Source organism: Schistocerca americana, chromosome 3 (assembly GCF_021461395.2).
Source record: "Schistocerca americana isolate TAMUIC-IGC-003095 chromosome 3, iqSchAmer2.1, whole genome shotgun sequence".
NCBI lineage: Eukaryota > Metazoa > Arthropoda > Insecta > Orthoptera > Acrididae > Schistocerca > Schistocerca americana.
In genome coordinates, this window is record NC_060121.1 from 971,401,120 (window position 1) to 971,419,866 (window position 18,747).

The 18,747-nt window shown below is 40.9% G+C and overlaps 1 protein-coding gene across 1 annotated transcript in view; it reads right to left on the minus strand.

Moving 5' to 3' along the window:
• Nucleotides 1-11,332: 11,332 nt before the first annotated feature.
• LOC124605619 (membrane-associated progesterone receptor component 1) overlaps nucleotides 11,333-18,747 on the minus strand; it is a 33,474-nt gene continuing 26,059 nt past the window's right edge. The window contains exon 3 of the mRNA XM_047137429.1: nucleotides 11,333-13,064. Within this exon, the coding sequence (XP_046993385.1) occupies nucleotides 12,943-13,064 (122 nt within the window). The 3' untranslated portion in view covers nucleotides 11,333-12,942. The remainder of the gene's footprint in view (nucleotides 13,065-18,747) is intronic.

Consider the following 18,747-nt stretch of genomic DNA (forward strand, 5'->3'; position numbering starts at 1 on the left):
CCATTTATTTGTATTGTTATCGTTCATCCGTGCAACTAGCATATTCTGTATATCCTGATTGGCCCTTTCAATTGAGCCTTGTGTTTGACTGTGACGAGACTTTCCATGAACTATTTTAAAATCTTTCCACATAGCGCACATTTCGGATATGACTTGATGACTAATTCTCTACCATTATCTGACTGCAATATTGCTGGTGCACCAAATGTTAAAAATATTGAAAGAACGTGAGGTGCTACTTCTTCAGCTCTTTTAGTTTTCAAGGGTTGTAGCTGGACAAACTTAGTTAAATGATCTTGATACACCATTATGAACTTATATTCGCCATCTCTGTTTGACTGCAGATCTATCAGATCAACTTGACATCTTGAGTTTAATTCAGAACTAACAATTGGCTTCACAACAATACCTTTCTTAGGTGCACTGTGTTTCATTTGACACTGTTTGCATAAATTTAAGTACAATATTACAACTTCATATGTAATATTTTTGTATTTAACTTGCAACTATTTAAGCATATGTGTTCTTCCTCCGTGGCCTATTCTGATGTGTTTCATATAGTATACTGTACAATTCTTCATTGGTAACATAATACTGTATGTTCGTTTCCCCTAGTTTTAATGGCACAATTAACTGATCTTCATCATTAATTTTTAAAACATCAAAATGTTTTAATTGTCTGTAATCCAAAGGTGTATTGCATTTAATTTTAGCAGAAACCACTCCAGAAAGTATTTTAGAATACTTTTCTTGAGAAAAATAAAAACAATTGTCTTCTCATTTACATTCAATTAATGCATTCAACTTTTCATGAAAAAGATCATGATTTACTGCAGTATACATTTAGTATAAATTAAGGTATCGGAAAAAAAATTAAGAAAACCTTGCTCACATTATCAAAACTTGCATAAAACTGACAAAGCTGATTGACTCTGAGCAGAACAAAGGATTTGGCAGGAGAGGACTAGTAGCTTGTTATTTGACTCTTCTGTTTTGGACATCCACGAGAGCATATCTGTGATTGTCGACACACACCGGAGAGGGTCCAAAGGTACAACAACGTAATGAAATATTCGATCTTTCACCGACGTATTTGGTATCTGTTGACATTCACTGGTGAAAGTCGACATTCTCCAATTTCGATCATTCACACACACACACACACACACACACACACACACACACACACACACACACACATGCTTGGTGCATATGGATTTATGTGATCATGCTTAGCTATTAACACAGTCAATGGCAGTGATTTTGTGAACTTTAATTTTGATTCATTTTTCAAAAAGAATGGGATTGAGCATCAGATAAATGTGCCTTATAGTCCAGAACACAATGTAATGGATAGGACTAACAGATCAGTTTGCAGATGGCACAGAATATATTATTTGAATATGGTCTACCTAAGCAGTATTGGACAGAGGTATGCAATTCAGCTATTTACACAAAGATTTGTGTTCCTCACAGAGCACTTAATGGTAATATTCCATAGGAGCTATAGATGGGAAAAGTAACTTCTTTGAACCATTCGAAAGTGTTTGGTTACCGAGCCCTTTTCCCTACGTCAGCTCAAAATACAGTTAAACAAATTGGGATGCCTAGGCTAAGGAACTTGTTTTTGTGGGTTGCAATGAAATTACTAAAGGTTACAGACTGACTAACTGATTCACCGAAGACCAAGAAAATTGTGAAAGGCAGGAGTGTTTTTTCTCTCGAGAATGAGTGCAGAACAGACAGTACCAGGACACCAGCTAAACGTGAAGATAGCTGTATAATTTGCTGAACAAGCAAGGCAGAGGAAGTAGTGAAAGTCAGTCCCAGATGGTCAGTCAGTGGTATGTGTAGAGAAGACAGAAAGGCTGCCAATGGACCCTGTTGCTCTACAAGATAATTAGCCTGTCAGAATGTCAATCCATGTATCCAAACCCAACGAGTACTCAGGGTATGTCAACTATTTGGTAAATGATTTTTTCCGCTTTAGGAGAAGATCCTTTGAATCTGGAGGATTCTATGTAAAGGAGTGACACAGGGAACTGGAGAAAGGCTATGAAAGAGAAAATAGGGAGTTTCCACAACAATTCATTTTGAGACCTTGTGGACTCACCAAAGAATAAAAGCATCATAGGTAATAAGTGGGCACTTAAGTTAAAAAGAAATGTTAATAACACAACAGTCTATCATGCTAGACTTGTTTTTCTAAGGGATTTACCCAAAAGTTTGATACATATTATGTTGTAATTTTGTGAGACACAGTACTCTCAAAGCTGTCATTAGTTCAGCTGTAAATCTTGAACTTGTAATTTATAATTTCAGTATCAGAACCACTTTTCACTCTCTTGAACCAACCAGATGGTTTTATATAAAAATATAATTAAGATAAAGCCTATAAACTACCCAACAACACTTATGGTTTACAACAGTCAGCTAGACAGTGGAATGAAAAGGCAAAAAGTGTACTTTTAGACCTAGGTTATCTTATAAATGCCGATGAAGATTGTATGCTCATTACAAGGTCAGGTAAAAATCTTGTAATTGTTGATTTGTATGTAGATGTTTTTTTTGTCATTTTGTAATAACAATGCGATGAACATCAAGTTGTGTGATGAATTTTCTGAGCATTTTGAAGTTAAAAGATCTAAGAGAAGGAAAGTCTTGTCAATACATGCATATAACTAGGAATTGGAGGAAGGTAATTTAAAACTTGAGCAGAAGGGCTATATTGCAGATATGCTGAAACACTCTACGAAACAGGGATACAACTTCCTCCAATCCTGCCTTGAAATGAGATCCATCCTTCATGAAATCCTCCCCACTCCACCAAGAGTGTCTTTCCGCCATCCACCTAACCTTCGTAACCTCTTAGTTCATCCCTATGAAATCCCCAAACCACCTTCCCTACCCTCTGGCTCCTACCCTTGTAACCGCCCCCGGTGTAAAACCTGTCCCATGCACCCTCCCACCACCACCTACTCCAGTCCTGTAACCCGGAAGGTGTACACGATCAAAGGCAGAGACACGTGTGAAAGCACCCACGTGATTTATCAACTGACCTGCCTACACTGTGAAGCTTTCTATGTGGGAATGACCAGCAACAAACTGTCCATTCGCATGAATGGACACAGGCAGACAGTGTTTGTTGGTAATGAGGATCTCCCTGTGGCTAAACATGCCTTGGTGCATGGCCAGCACATCTTGGCATAGTGTTACACCGGCCGGGTTATCTGGATACTTCCAACTAACACCAATCTGTCAGAACTCCGGAGATGGGAACTTGCCCTTCAGTATATCCTCTCTTCTCGTTACCCGCCAGGCCTCAACCTCCGCTAATTTCAAGTTGCCGCTGCTCATACCTCACCTGTCATTCAACAACATCTTTGCCTCTGTACTTCCGCCTCGACTGACATCTCTGCCCAAACTCTTTGCCTTTACAAATGTCTGCTTGTTTCTGTGAGGATGGATATATGTGTGTGTGTGTGTGTGTGTGTGTGTGTGTGCGCGTGAGTGTATACCTGTCCTTTTTTCCCCCCTAAGGTAAGTCTTTCCGCTCCTGGGATTGGAATGACTCCTTACCCTCTCCCTTAAAACCCACATCCTTTGGTCTTTCCCTCTTTCCTGATAAAGTAACTGTTGGTTGCGAAAGCTTGAATTTTGTGTGTCTATCAACCTGCCAGCACTTTCGTTTGGTAAGTCACATCATCTTTGTTTTTAGATATATTTTTCCCACGTGGAATGTTTCCCTCTAATATATATATCATTGCAGCAGGTAAGCTTTCTCGGTCAAAGTTGCTAAAATTTGCAGCACCAACAATGCAATATAGTGAATCATCATCAAAAAGTCAGATGTTACTATTAATAATGTCTGCAAGGTCATTAATATACAACATGAACAGCAAGAGTTCCAACTCACTTCCCTGGGGCACACCCAAAGTTACTTCTACATCTGATGATGACTCTCCATGCAAGATAACATTCTGTGTCCCCCCTACCAAAAAATACTCAACCCAGTCACATATTTCATGTCATCATAGTTTTGTCAATAAGCATACTTGTGGCACTGAGTCAAATACATTTTCAAAATGAAGAAATACTGCCTTGATCCAAGGCTCCCAGTATGTCATGTGAGAAAAGTTTGAGTTGTGTTCCACTTGATCAATGCTTTTGGAATCCATGATGGTTGGCTTGTAGGAGGTCATTCTGTTTCAGATGCTTCATTACATTTGAGCTCACAATATGTTCTGAAATTGTACAGCAAATCAATATCAAGCATACTGGACAGTAGTTTTATGGATCACTTCTACTATGCTTCTTGTATGTGGGTGAGACCTGTGCTTTCTTCCAACTGCTGGACATGGTTTTTTGTTTGAGGAATCTGCAATAGATTATAGTTAAAAGAGAAGATAACTCAAAATCAAATTCAGTTTAGTATCTGATAGTGGTTCCACCAGGCCCTGGAGCTTTGTTTAATTTCCCACAGTCACAAATATGAGGGTCACTCCAAAAGAAATGCACACCATTTTTTTTTTAAATCCATCTTTTATTCTACATGTCAAAGTTTTACAGCGTGTAGGTACATCCATTAGGAACAATATTTTCATTTCTCCACATAATTTCCATCCCTCTCAACTGCCTTGCGCCATCTCGGAACCAGCGCCTATATACCCGCACGGTAAAACTCTGGACCAACCTGTTGGAGCCACTGTTTGGCAGCATGCACAAGGGAGTCATCATCTTCAAACCTTGTTTCACGAAGAGTGTCTTTCAGTTTCCCAAAGACATGATAGCCATGTGGAGCCAGGTCAGGACTGTAAGGCGGGTGTTTCAGTGTTGTCCATCCGAGCCTTGTGATCGCTTCCATGGTTTTTTTGACTGACATGTGGCCGTGCATTGTCGTGCAACAGCAAAACATCCTGCTTTTGCCAATGTGGTCGAACACGACTCAGTCGAGCTTCAAGTTTCTTCAGTGTCATCACATATTCATCAGAATTTATGTTTTTTAAAATTTTTTTAATCGAAAACAGAGTGGCGTGTTTCGTCACAGGGTTATTTGGTAAGCGTAATAGCATTACAGATATATTTAGCAAACTCAAGTGGCAGACTCTGCAAGAGAGGCACTCTGTATTGCGGTGTAGCTTGCTGTCCAGGTTTCGAAAGGGTGTGTTTCTGGATGAGGTATCGAATATATAGTTTCCCCCTACTTATACCTCCTGAGGAGATCACGAATGTAAAATTAGAGAAATTCGACCGCGCACGGAGGCTTTCCAGCAGTCGTTCTTCCCATGAACCATATGCAACTGGAACAGGAGGGGGAGGTAATGACAGTGGCACATAAAGTGCCCTCTGCCACACACTGTTGGGTGGCTTGCGGAGTTTAAATGTAGATGTAGATCACTATTTACTATGGCGACCAGTTTCGACCACTACTGTGGTCATCATCTGACCAATGAGTTAGAACCTTGGTCTGCTGGAGAATCACTACTAAGTGATAATAGATATTTGTAACACATTGATCACTGTCACTCCCATAATGTATTCAAAAGTAAAGAATTTATGGTGGTTCCATACACAAAACAGAACAAAAAATTTACGTATCCTAGCTTTCGGAACTTTGTTCCTGCGTGAGGGAGGAGAGAGGGGAAGAAGCGAAAGTGGATTCAGTTACTCACAACCCAGGTTATGAAGCAACAGGGGAAAGGTAAACGGAGGGTAGCAAAAATGGAGGCATGGGCGTCAGAGGGAAGCCAAAGATATTCTACTGTAAGTACTGTGCCAGCTTACAACCAAAGAGAATGCATGCAGAAATAAAGAGGTATATAGTATGAAGATAAACAAAACTATGTAGGATGAAAAGATGCGTGAATGGCTAAAGACGAAAGGGAAAGAGAAGACTGAAGGGTAAATGGGAGTGAGGTTGGTTAACGTAGGGTCAGTCCAGGGGAATGGCAGGATGAAAGGATGTGTTGGAGTGCAAGTTCCCATCTTCGCAGTTCCAAGGGACTGGTGTTGGGTGGGAGGAGCCAAATGGCATTTACAGTGTAGCAGGTTCCTAGAATTATGCTGGAGGACATGCTTTGCTACTGGGTATTGGACATCTCCTAGGCGGACAGTTCGTCTGTGCCTGTTCATGTGCTCAGCCAGTTCAGTTGTCATACCAATGTAAAAGGCTGTGCAGTGCAGGCATGTCAGCTGATAAATGACATGTTGTTTCACATGTGGCCCTACCATTAATTGTGTATGTTTTACCAGTAGCAGGGCTGCAGTAGGTGGTTGTGGGGGGATGCATGGGGCAGGTTTTGCAGCGGGGTCAGTTACAGGGGGTAGGAACCGCTGGGTAGAGAAGGTGGTCTAGGAATATTGTAGGGCTTGACAAGGATGTTACAGAGGTTAGGGGGGCGACGAAAGGCAACTCTGGGTGGTGTGGGGAGAATATTGTCAAGGGATGATCTCATTTCAGGGCTTGACTTGAGAAAGTCATATCCCTGGTGGAGCAATTTGTTGATGTATTCAAGGCCAGGATAATATTGAGTGACAAGGGGGATGCTTCTGTGTGGTCTCGGGGTAGGAACATTGTTGTTGGATGGGGAGGAAGGTATTGCTCGGTAGATCTGTTTGTGGACAAGGTCTGCAGGATAGTTGCGGGAGAGGAAAGCACTGGTCAGGTTATTGGTGTAATTGTTGAGGGATTCATCACTGGAGCAGATACGTTTGCCATGAATACCTAGGCTGTAGAGAAGGGAACGTTTGATGTGGAATGGATGACAGCTATCAAAGTGAAGGTACTGTTGTTTGTTTGTGGGTTTGATATGGACAGAGGTGTGGATGTGAGCTTCAACAAGATGAAGGTCAACATCCAGGAAGGTGGCTTGGATTTTGGAGAAGGACCAGGTGAAATTCAGATTTGAAAAGGAGTTGAGGTTGTGGAGGAAATTAAGGAGTGTTTCTTCACCACGAGTCCAGACCACAAAGATGTCATCTATAAACCTATACCAGGCCAGGGGAAGCAGCTGTTGGGTCTTCAGGAATGCCTCCTCCATGCTGCCCATGAAGACGGAGCCATCCCGGTTCCCATGGCCATTCTCCTGATTTGTTTGTAGGTCTGGCCTTCAAAGGTGAAGTAATTATGGGTTAGGATGAAGTTGGTAAGTGTGATCAGGAACGAGGTTTTTGGAAGATCTTCGGGTGGGCGTTGGGAGAGAGAGACCATGGGTATGTGGGATGTTTGTGTAAAGGGATGTAGCATCTATGGTGACAAGAAAGGTTTCAGGTGGGTGGGGAGTGGGAATGGATTTGAGGCGTTCTAAGAAGTGGTTTGTGTCTTTGATGTAGGATGGGAGTGTGCGGGTGATAGGTTGGAGGTGTTGGTCTACCAGAGCTGAGATACGTTCTGTTGGGGCTTTGAAGCCTGCTACAATGGGACGGCCAGGATGGTTCTCTTTGTGGATTTTGGGTAATAGGTAGATGGTAGGGGTACGTGTCAGGTGGAGTGAGTAGGTCTATGGAAGACGTTGTGAGGCCTTGTGAGGGACCTTGGATTTTTAGGATTTTCTGCAGCTTAGTCTGGATGGAGGGAATGGGATCCTGGGTAACAGCTTTGTAGGTTGAGGTGTCGGAGAGTTGACGCAGTCCTTCTGCCACATACTCCACACGGTCAAGTACCACAGTTGTGGAGCCTTTATCCACCGGGAGGATGACAATAGAGCGGTCTGTTTTCAGCTCCTTAATAGCACGGGATTCAGCTGGGGTAATGTTGGGGGTTGTCTGGATGTTCTTCAAGAAGGACTGGGAGGCGACACTGGATTCCTGAAATGTCTGCAAGGGATGGTTTTGGGGGAGGGGAGGAGGATCCCTTTGAGAAGGCGATTGGAACTGTTCTAGACAGGATTCAACACTGTCTAGTATTTGGGGGCTGTGTCTGGGTGGTGAAGTGATATTTCCAGTTGAGGTTCTGGGTGAAAGAGATCTTTAACCATGGCAGTGTGGTTGAATTTGGGCGTGGGGCTATAGGTTAAGCCTTTTGATAGAACAGATGTGTCTGGAGGAGAGAGGGATCTGGATGAGAGGTTTAGAACTGAATTGGGACTGGTGATGTGTGGCATTTGACTGTGGTTATAGTTGAGATTTGGTCTGTGGGGGGTATGTGCTGGGATGGGGAGATTGAGTAGGGTGGCTAGGCTAGGTTTATTGGCTATGAGGGGGGTTTGTTGAAGGTTCTGTTGTGGTTGGTGGTTGTGAGGGATAGGGAGAGGGACCCCACTACTTAGGTGTTGCACTAGCACTGTGGATAGTTTTTTCAGGTGGTGTGTGGCATGGAACTCAAGTTTACAGCTGGCTTCTAGGATGATGTTCCTGAGTGTGTTTGCCAAGCAGGGGTTTGAGAGGTGGAGGACTTTGAAGAGAGATAGGAGCTGTTGGGAGTGGTGGTTACACAAAGTAGTGTAGAGATTCAGGACAAGTTGGGTAAGAGCTAAGGATTGAAGGTTCTGGAAATCCAGGAGAGACTGGTGGAAGGAGGGATTGCACCCAGAGATGGGAACTTATAAGGTAAGTCCTTTAGGGGTAATTCTGAAGGTTAAACAGGACCGGAGGAAAAGTATGTAGGATTGCAGTTTGGCTATGGTGAATGCACGTTTCCGGAATGAATAAATAATATGGGATAGAATTAGGGTACATAGTGGGTATGGAAATTAAATAAAGTTAAAATAGTAATAAAAAGAAGGAATAAAACAAGGAGGGAAGGATGAGAAAGAAAATGTGTTGGTAATGTTCAGTACCAAAGGAAGGCCACTAAATAAGAAAAACACTATACGGAAAAAAAAGGAAAAGTACAGATAAAGGTTGACCAGACCAATTGAGTATGTCCAGATCAGGGGAAACGAATACACGTTGCTCAATTTTCTGTTCTGTTTTGTGTATCTATCAGCTGTACTGAGCTGAGGTAAGTACTGGCCAGCCCCTCTATCTCGTTGTTAGTATTTGTTTCACATCTTTATATGAGATTTTCCATTAATCATTTAGAATTTCTATCACTTGCATGGCAACTGTAAAGCCACATAAATAGAAGTGTATTGTAAACAGGTCTTGATACAGATCTACACAACTATTTTCTTTCAGAAATACCAATGTAATGAAGTAAATATTAAGATATTAACAAAAGATAAGCAGGCACTATCTAATGGATGAAGCAATGTGGTTGCTACATGTCCAAAATTTTACGGTATTGGGCAAACGAGAAAAATTTTTTTCTGCTGCTTATTGAACTCCTTTATAAATAAGACAGCTTTAATAATGGGCAATAAAAGTCGTCTTCTCTCTCTGGTGTGGTAGGTGTGGACATCACATCATTCTCAAATTGTGATGGATTATTTGTGATGAATTTCACCGCAGGTAACCAGCACATGTTATTCAAACTGCTTGCTTCTGTACAATTGATACCTTCTTTCTAAGTGACAAGTTGGCCCAGAAAATTATTGAGAGCAAATATGGAAAATATGTTAGGAGATTGATTTGTTTGTTTGTTTCCAAGACTAGCAATTATATGAAGAGCAAAAGTAGCTGAACTTAAGTTGTCTGAGAACCTCATTAATGTGTTTCTTATAGTTTTCATCAGTTTAAGTACTACCAAAAATTTGGAGCATTCTACCCTATGTTATATCAATTGTTGCTATGACTATTTGTTGAACAAAATTTAATACAGTGTGTTTTATCCAGATTTAGGGATAGTCCATTTTCAGAGAAAAGCTTAATAATTATTTGGAATTAACTCTCTTCTGTCACTTTCTCTCTCGCATGAGCTATTAATAATATCATCTGAAAAAGGAACTAAATCTGCACGTTGAATTTCAAGTGGAAGGTCGTTCACATACATAAGGAACAGGAGTGGATCCAAAATCAAATGCTGCCGGACTCCCTTTGTCTTTACTCCCCAGTCATTAAAATTTTCTACCTTTGCAAAATTGGTTTATTTATTCAGCACAACTTTCTGCGTTCAGTTTATTAAGAATGATTTGAACCAATTGTGTGCAAAGCCATCAATACCATAAAACTTGAGTTTTTTAAGAAAGTAATGTGATCTACACAATCAAATTCCTTGAACAGTTCACAAAAATACCAACTTGTGATATTTTATTATTTAAGGGCTGTAACATTTGGTGGGTGAATGTATAAAACAGCATTTTCGGTCGAGCAACCCTTCTGAAATTAGAACTCTGATATGGTAAGCACACTGTTCCTATGTAAATATGAGAATAGTCTTGAGTACATTACTTTTCCAAATATTTTGGAAGAACATGTCAAAATTAGACAATAGTTGTTTTCAGTCTTGTCACTTTTCTTATGAAGAGGTTTAACATGTGAATGATGCTGGTACTACTTATGACTGCTTAAAGTTTTGTGAAATGATATTAGTACAGGGCGTACATAAAGTCCCGGAACACTTTCAATTATTTATTGCACAAGAACCAAACATTGTACAGATATCGTACATATGTCATTTTGAAGAGAAACCCTGAAAGTTTTTTTTTCTTCATGTACACCACCACACTGTAGTTTGGTAAATTCTTGGCACCTGAACATGGAGCTGCCACATCTATGGATCAGCCATGCTACAGAAGGGGACAACTGTTTCATGAAATGGCCTCCCTGATCACCAGATCTCACTCTGTGTGACTTTTTTCTGTGGGGCACATTAAAGATCTGATGTATGTACCGCCTCTACCACGTGATGTAGCAGAGCTCCAGAAGAGAATACAGGAAGCAACTGCCACAGTCGACAATGCCATGTTGGGACAGGTATGGCAAGAATTTGATTACCATATTTATGTCTGCTGGGTCACTCATGGTTCACATATTGAATGTTGGTAAAAAAAACTTTCAGAGTTTCTCTTCAAAATGCAATATGTATGAAATCTGTACAGTGTTTAGTTCTTGTGCAATAAATAATTGAAAGTGTTCCCAGACTTTATGTAAACCCTGTATATTCCCCTGCTACTTCAACTGAGCCATTTCAGCCTACTTTAGAAAGTAATTAACTTCTGTTTCCTCCCCATTGATTTGCCTACCTTCAGTCTCTATTAATGAACTAATGGCATCAAAAACTTCAAATGTGTTGTACTCTATTATATTAGAATAATACAACTAACTTATTCTACAGCAGCAAAACTGTGAATCTGTTTCAATATTCCAAAGCTGGCCTGTGTCTGCAGCCTCAATTTCCTCAAGGCAGTCTTCACCGCGAGTTAAAACTGGTAAAAAAAATTAATGAAAACTACCTAGCAATCTAAAGCAATTACAAATCATAAAAAATAAACGTGCTTTACATTCACAGGACTTCATAAAACATCACATCTGAAATTTATTTGCCTTTGTCAGCCATCTGGCACAGCACAACAACCACCTATTCAGTTAAGAACATGTATGAAAAGTACACACACAAATATATAATTATATGTATATATATATATATATATATATACAGACATCTTTTTAGAACACATATTTAATTTCTTTATGGGAAAATACAGCTATGATGGAATGAGTATCAGGCCAATCCAATGAAGAAAAACTTACAAAATGCATTCAATGGAAGGCAAAGTAATTAAATTAAATCTGTCAGTAATGTTATTTTATGATTTATATACAGAAGACACATCTGTGGTTCCCCACATTGCAATGCAAAAAGAACAAAATCAGACAAGAATTTACAAAATAAGTATACCAACAATTTAACAGCAACTCAGTACAGAACATGTGGATGTTCATTAAAGGACATCAAAACTGGAGTAAAAATTGTAACAATCAATGTTTTATCAGCAAAAGAATTAACATTATGTGGAATGAGCCAATGAACACATAACAATATGAATATAATTAAGCCAGACAGGAACAAGTGTTTCTTCTAATTTTCATCAGAATAAAATTCTTTTCCTTCTTCATATTTAAAGCAATATAAAACACTGTAAATGTTTTACCCCCAGAAAGTTTTAATTCAGAGAGCTTTCATTCACTTTGGTAATAAGCATTATATTTCCAATTTATGTAATATAAAATTCTCAAAACCAAGTTAGTAAAACAACTTAAAACACCACATGTGTCACTCTCACTTCTATCACAAGAATCCAGTCTCATTACAATTTGATTAAGATTAATTATGCCACAGGTGTCGAAATATTACCATTAACTGCAATGGAAACTTAAAACACTCAAATTTTGATGAAATTTTGACCAAAGACAAAAGAAGAAAAAAAAAATAAGAAAAATAAAACACACACAATTTGACAGTGATATATAATCTGACAAAGCAGAAAATGCAACAGTATCAACAAACAAGACGAAACTTGGAATCAGTATTCATATTTACAACAGTACCTGAACAGCCAACTAGTAACTGTATATTAACACAGTCAGCAGTAATAACCACCTTAAAAATGTACGAATTACATGAACTAAAGAGATAGCTTTTCTACATATTTGTAAAAAAAAAAATCAACATTCTGCAACAGCTTATAAAGAAAACTGTCATTAAAACTTATTTGAATGGAGTTAATCAGCCTCTTTATCTCTTGACAACAATAAAATTTTAGAATATGTTCTTTTTGGAATAATTAATGAAAATATATTAAATTTTTAATAGATTATACTTTATCAATTTTCCACACCGTAGATCACACATTACCATAAACTCAAATATAACCACTCTAAACAATAAAAATAAGGATATACTAAATCAGTGCTAAATTGGCCTTTCTCCATATATGTAAAGCTGTAAGCTCATAAGAAATATACAAAAGTAAGGCAACCTTAAACGTAAGATAACTGTACTGAAACCCCCTTTCTTCCTGAAAAATCAATGAAGGGGCATGCCCATTCTTGTGGATGTTGAATGACGACAAGACAGTACAGTACAGTCCAGTACAGAAAGTTGCAGTAGCAAAGGCACATTCATTCATCCTTTGGTTTAGTATCTGTCTGAGCAGCATTTGGCACATCTTCCTCCTCCTCCTCTTCGTAGTTGGTTGGTTGCTCTCCAGGCCTCAACAACCGCCCAACATACTCGTATTTTTCTATTAAAAAAAAAAAAACCACAACATGAAATACTGAATTAGATTATGTGATGTCATATCTATAAAGTTGCACTTCACTCAACAATAATGCTACATAAAGCAGTGTTTGATAACAGCAAAATAATTCTATATCTAAAGGTGGCATAATGTGTCATCTACATCTACATTGTTACTCTGCAATTCACACTTAAGTGCCTGGCAGAGGGTTCATCGAACCATTTTCATACTACTTACCTACCATTCCACTCTCGAATTGCATGTGGGAAAAAGAAACACCTAAATCTTTCCGTTTGAGCTCTGATCTCTCTTATTTTATTACGATGATCATTTCTCCCTATGTAGGTGGGTGTCAACAGAATATTTTCGCATTTAGAAGAGAAAGTTGGTGATTGAAATTTCGTAAATATATCTTGCTGCAAAGAAAGCCGCCTTTGTTTCATTGACTGCCACCCTAACTCTCACCCCTATTGCACAATAACACGAAACAAGCTGCCCTTCTTTGCACTTTTTCGATGTCTTCCGTCAATCCTACCTGGTAAGGATCGCACACCATGGAGCAATATTCCAGCAGAGGATGGACAAGTGTAATGTCGGCTGTCTCTTTAGTGGGTTTGTCGCATCTTCTAAGTGTTCTGCTAACAAAGCGCAGTCTTTGTTTTGCCTTCTCCACAATATTATCTACGTGGTCTTTTCAATTTAAGTTGCTCATAACTGCAATCCCTATGTATTTATGCGATTTGACAGCCCTTAGATTTGTGCAATTTATTGTATACCCAAGATGTATCGAATTTCTCTTAGTACCCATGTGGATGACCACCTCGCACTTTTGTTTTTGGTGCCAATTGCCACTTTTTGCGCCATACAGAAATTCTCTCTAGATCAAGGTATTCGGAATTGATCATCTGATGATTTCTACAAGACGGTAAATTACAGCATCACCTGCAAACAATCTAAGGGAGCTGCTAAGATTATCGCCTAGATCATTTATGTAAATCAGGAACAGCAGAGGGTCTGTAACACTACCTTGCAGGGCTTCTGTTCTACTCGATGATTTACCCTCTATCACTACGAACTGTGACCTCTCCGAGAGGAAATCACGAATCCAGTCTCACAACTGAGACGATACTCCAATGCACGCAATTTGATTAGTAGTCGCTTGTGAGAAACAGTATCAAAAGCCTTCTGGAATCGATCTGTGATCCCTTGTCGACAGCACTCATTACTTCATGGGAATAAAGAGCTACCTGTGTTACGCAAGAACGATATTTTCTGAAACTGTGTTGGTTGTGTATCAATAGGTCATTTTCATCAAGGTGACTGATAATGTTCGAGTGCAGTATATGCTGCAAAATCCTACGGCAAATTGAGGGGTCTGCAATTCAATGGGTTACTCTTATTTCCCATCTTGAATATTGGTGTGACCTGAGCTACTTTCCAGTCTTTAGGAGCAGACCTTTCGTCAAGTGAGCGGTTGTATATGATTGCTAAGAAAGGCACTATTGTGTCTGCATACTCTGAAAGGAACCTGATTGGTATACCATCTGGACCAGAAGACTTGCCTTTCTTAAGTGTTTTGAGTTGTTTCGCAACACCTAAGATATCTACTTTTATGTCACTCATGCTAACAGCTGTTCTGGTTTCGAATCCTGAAATGACTGAGCACTGGAATCGCTTGCTCAAGGTGGCAGTCATGAGTCAGGATTCAGATTAGATGTCAGCACTGCCAAATATATTTCTGGTCCTCTGGATGATATAAATCTGAATTAGACACTTCATTTGCAGAACTTGTTTATGGTGAAACCTTGCACCTACCCGGAGAGTTTGTAAAAGCATAAGCATCACTATCACCCAACACCTGTGACTTTCTACTCTGACAGAGAGAAAATGTACCCGACTTTGCCCCCTCAAGCTTCAAGGCATGGCACCTCCACCACCTAAGTGCATCAAGCCCTACAGACATGCACTTAACGTCATACTCTGCAACCACCGCACACTGGTCCCCACAAGGTTCTGCAGCAAGGGGGACACACCTTTGAGATACTGGTGAATGACCAGCTTACTACAGTCTCTATAGACAGAGTTAAATCGGTGAATGTTCCACACGATGAGCGACCACCCGATGTTCAACACTGACACAAGCACTGGCACTACCTGTTGCAGAACCACCGTAGACATACACAACAGGATCTGGACAGCGAGTACACTTCCCGACATGCTACCTGGATGGCAATCTGCTTCCTCAAGAGGGCCGATGTAGTGACCAAACCGCACTTCTCTCAGCATAGAGTAGTGCAGTGTCAGTTGTGCTGCGTGTGCTAATTATTGTTATGATCCAGCTGTCAAATGGCTTTACTCATGACTTCCAGGAGCACTGGAATCGATGACGTATTACACTGAGCTGTCATGGAGTTTATATATAGAAATGTGTATTCTGCTGTGTGTTCTTTCCTAACTACCATTAAATATGATTCTTCAGTTTCTCCCGGCATATATCTTGCTCGAACAGTCCACGGGTGTACTTCCCTCTGCTTCGGTCTCCATAGTAAATTTGATGTTCAGATGTATGGAGTTCAGGTGCATAAGAAAGTCTAGGAGCTTGTGCCTTCCATGGGGCCAGATCACAAAATATTGTGCCCGTTGGACACTAGGGACTGGCAGTACACCAATGAACTGTTTGAGCAAGTAATACGCAGGGAGAAACTGAAGAATCATATCTACAGGGAGGAGATGTATCGCAGCATCAAGAAATTTGAAAAGCTGTGCCACTGAAGGAGCCGTTTGCTGGGTGCTCTTGCTTTTCTGAAGAGGTGTCGTGCCGATCAGGCTGTGCCAAACTCTGCTAAGATCATGCATCACATCGATTCTGCAGCAGCTAAGAGAATAATGAAGTGTGCTACCCTCGCCTTGGTTTGTGAGAGGGTACACTTTACCAGACACAGCCTTGAGTACAACTCTCAAACTACTTAAACTACATCTACAACTAGCCAATCATTTTAATTCCAGGACCTGGGACTGGATTGATGGTGTTACCTGGGTGACCGCCAATACTGCTCTTAAGAAGGCTTCGGGACATCAGATATCTAAATTCTTTCGTCTCTCCGGCAAACCACCGCTGAAGGCCCCATGCAAGATGGTCATCAATCTTACAGACATTGAGCTGACTGGGGATGCAGTTTCTGTTCTGGAGAAGGGACTTAATTTTGCTCCCACACCTAGGTTCACACCAGAAGTGGACATTGTCAGTGCAGTTGAACAGATTGCTGAGCGACTGTCACCTGAAGCAGCTTAAGAAGTATGCCGGGAAACCTACTGTGCTCCGATGAGAACTAAACCGATCAAGTTGAATACTACCAGCACGGAGAGGGCAGCCATTTGAGACCTGAGACAGAGCCCCGAGATTGTTGTTTTACTGGCTGACTAAGGCCATAAGGACTGCATGGAGAAGATGCAAAGCCTGCTAAATGACAAATCTTACAGGAAGATCAATGCTGACCCCACAAAGAAGGTGGAGAACAAGACTCGTGCTCTTCTCAAGGACGTGGATTTACCAGAGGGTGTCGCCAAGAAATTGACACCTCAAGGACCTGTACCACCAAGACTTTATGGACTCCCTAAAGTCCACAAAGAAGTGGTGCCGTTATGCCCAATTGTCAGCAACATTAGGGCACCTACATATTTGCTGGCCAAATACCTGGCAGCATTACTAAGACCTTATGTCGGTAAATGCCCTCACTAGGTTCATAATTCTGTGTATTTTGTAAAATGTCTCAACTTCAAGCTGAAAGGCTGATATCCTGGTAAGTTTTGACGTCGCTTCATTATTCACCAGGGTGCCTCTTTGAGAGTCAGTTCAGCTTACTGCACAGAAATTTGATGAGAAGATGACCGACCTTTTCAGGAACGTTCTGACCTCCACGTATTTTCTCTTTAAAGGAGAATACTATGAACAAACATAAGGAGTCGCAATGGGGAGCCCACTCTCACCTGTGGTAGCGAACTTCTCTATGGAGTACCTCGAGGAGGAAGCTTTGACATCATTCAAATGGAAACATACTTGTTTTCTCTGTTACGTGGATGACACGTTCATGACCTGGCCCAATGGAAGTGACAAGCTCCTAGACTTCCTTCCACAGCTGAACTCCATACATCTGAACATCATGTTCACTATGGAGACTGAAGCAGAAGGAAGATTACCATTCCTGGACGACATGGTCAAAAGAAGAGCAGATGGCACCCTGGGCCACGGGGCATACATGACAAAAACGCACGCTGATCTGTATTTGCATGCAGATAGCTGCCACCACCCTTTGCAGAGGAACAGGGTGCTAAAAACTTTGGTGCACAGGGTGCGCACCATCTCTGATGGAGAGAGTCTGCCCATGAGCTGGAACACCTCAAAACTGTATTCCAGAAAAATTGGTACTTGGAATGGCAGATCAGACGCGCTCTCCACCCCACCTATACAGTGCAGCATGTGGAGACACAAGCAGTCACGGAGGAAGAGATAGCCACTGCCTATATACCGTATACTGTCGCACTATTGGGGAAAATAGGACGAATATTGAGGAAACACCGAGTAGGAACTATCTTTTGCCCACCCAATAAAACACAAGCATTATTAGTAAGTGTCAAAGATGATCTCGGTTTGCGGAAGGCCAGCATATACCAGATGCCATGTTAGTGTGGGAAGACTTATATTGGACAGACAGTGCGCACGATCAAAGATCGTTGCCAAGAAGATCAGAGGCACACTCGACTTAGGTACCACAACAAGTCGGCAGTCGCAGAGCACTGTTTGTCTGGAAATCACAAAATGGACTACCAACATACCAGGGTCTAGGCACAGACATCTAAATACTGGGACAGCATTGTTAGAGAGGCTATCTAAATTCGTACCAGTGATGGACTCATCAACCAAGATTGTGGTTATAACCTCAGCAAGGCATGGGAAACAGCACTAAGTCTAACTAAAAAGACGCTCAGCAAAGAAAATGAACAGGCAACCAGGATGGACGAGGCAATTACACCGACGCCAGCGACTGCCAATGCGCGGCCGCGGACCACGGAGAGAATGCCTCGCAGGGGGAGAGGGTTTAAGACAGCCACCCGCCCTCACGAGCTCAGTTCGTCAGCACACCTGATGATCACGACATGTCTGATTGCTGAAATATTTTGCCCGTTGAACACTATGGACCAGCAGTACACCTGTGGAGTGTTCGTACCATTAAATAGTTTTCAGTTGCAGGATAAATTTTATCTTTTTAGTAGACTGCATATAGCCAAGATATTTACCATAGTTTCTGGCAAGGAATTCCAGTCCTTAAGGAACATACAGAAAAGACAGTTCACACTTGTCAATACTCAGTTCCACGCACCTCATGCTAAGTGACAGATCTGTCGATGATTAACTCATTACGACCACAGAGATATCCGATCCCCCCGCCATCAGCCCTATGTACATCACTTGTTTAAAGTTTCTTTAAAATTCTGTCACTGAAAAGCACAGCTGCCCTTTAGCACTAGACACTCTTCTGCACATGCTTCTCCTTTCCTACCATACAACACACACATCAACATAAAGGACAGATCGTGGGAGACATTTCCAAAGGTATGAGGCAGGGAAAAAGAATGTCAGGACAATCTTAAGGATTCAAAAGAATAGTTGACATTCTCCTAAAATAAA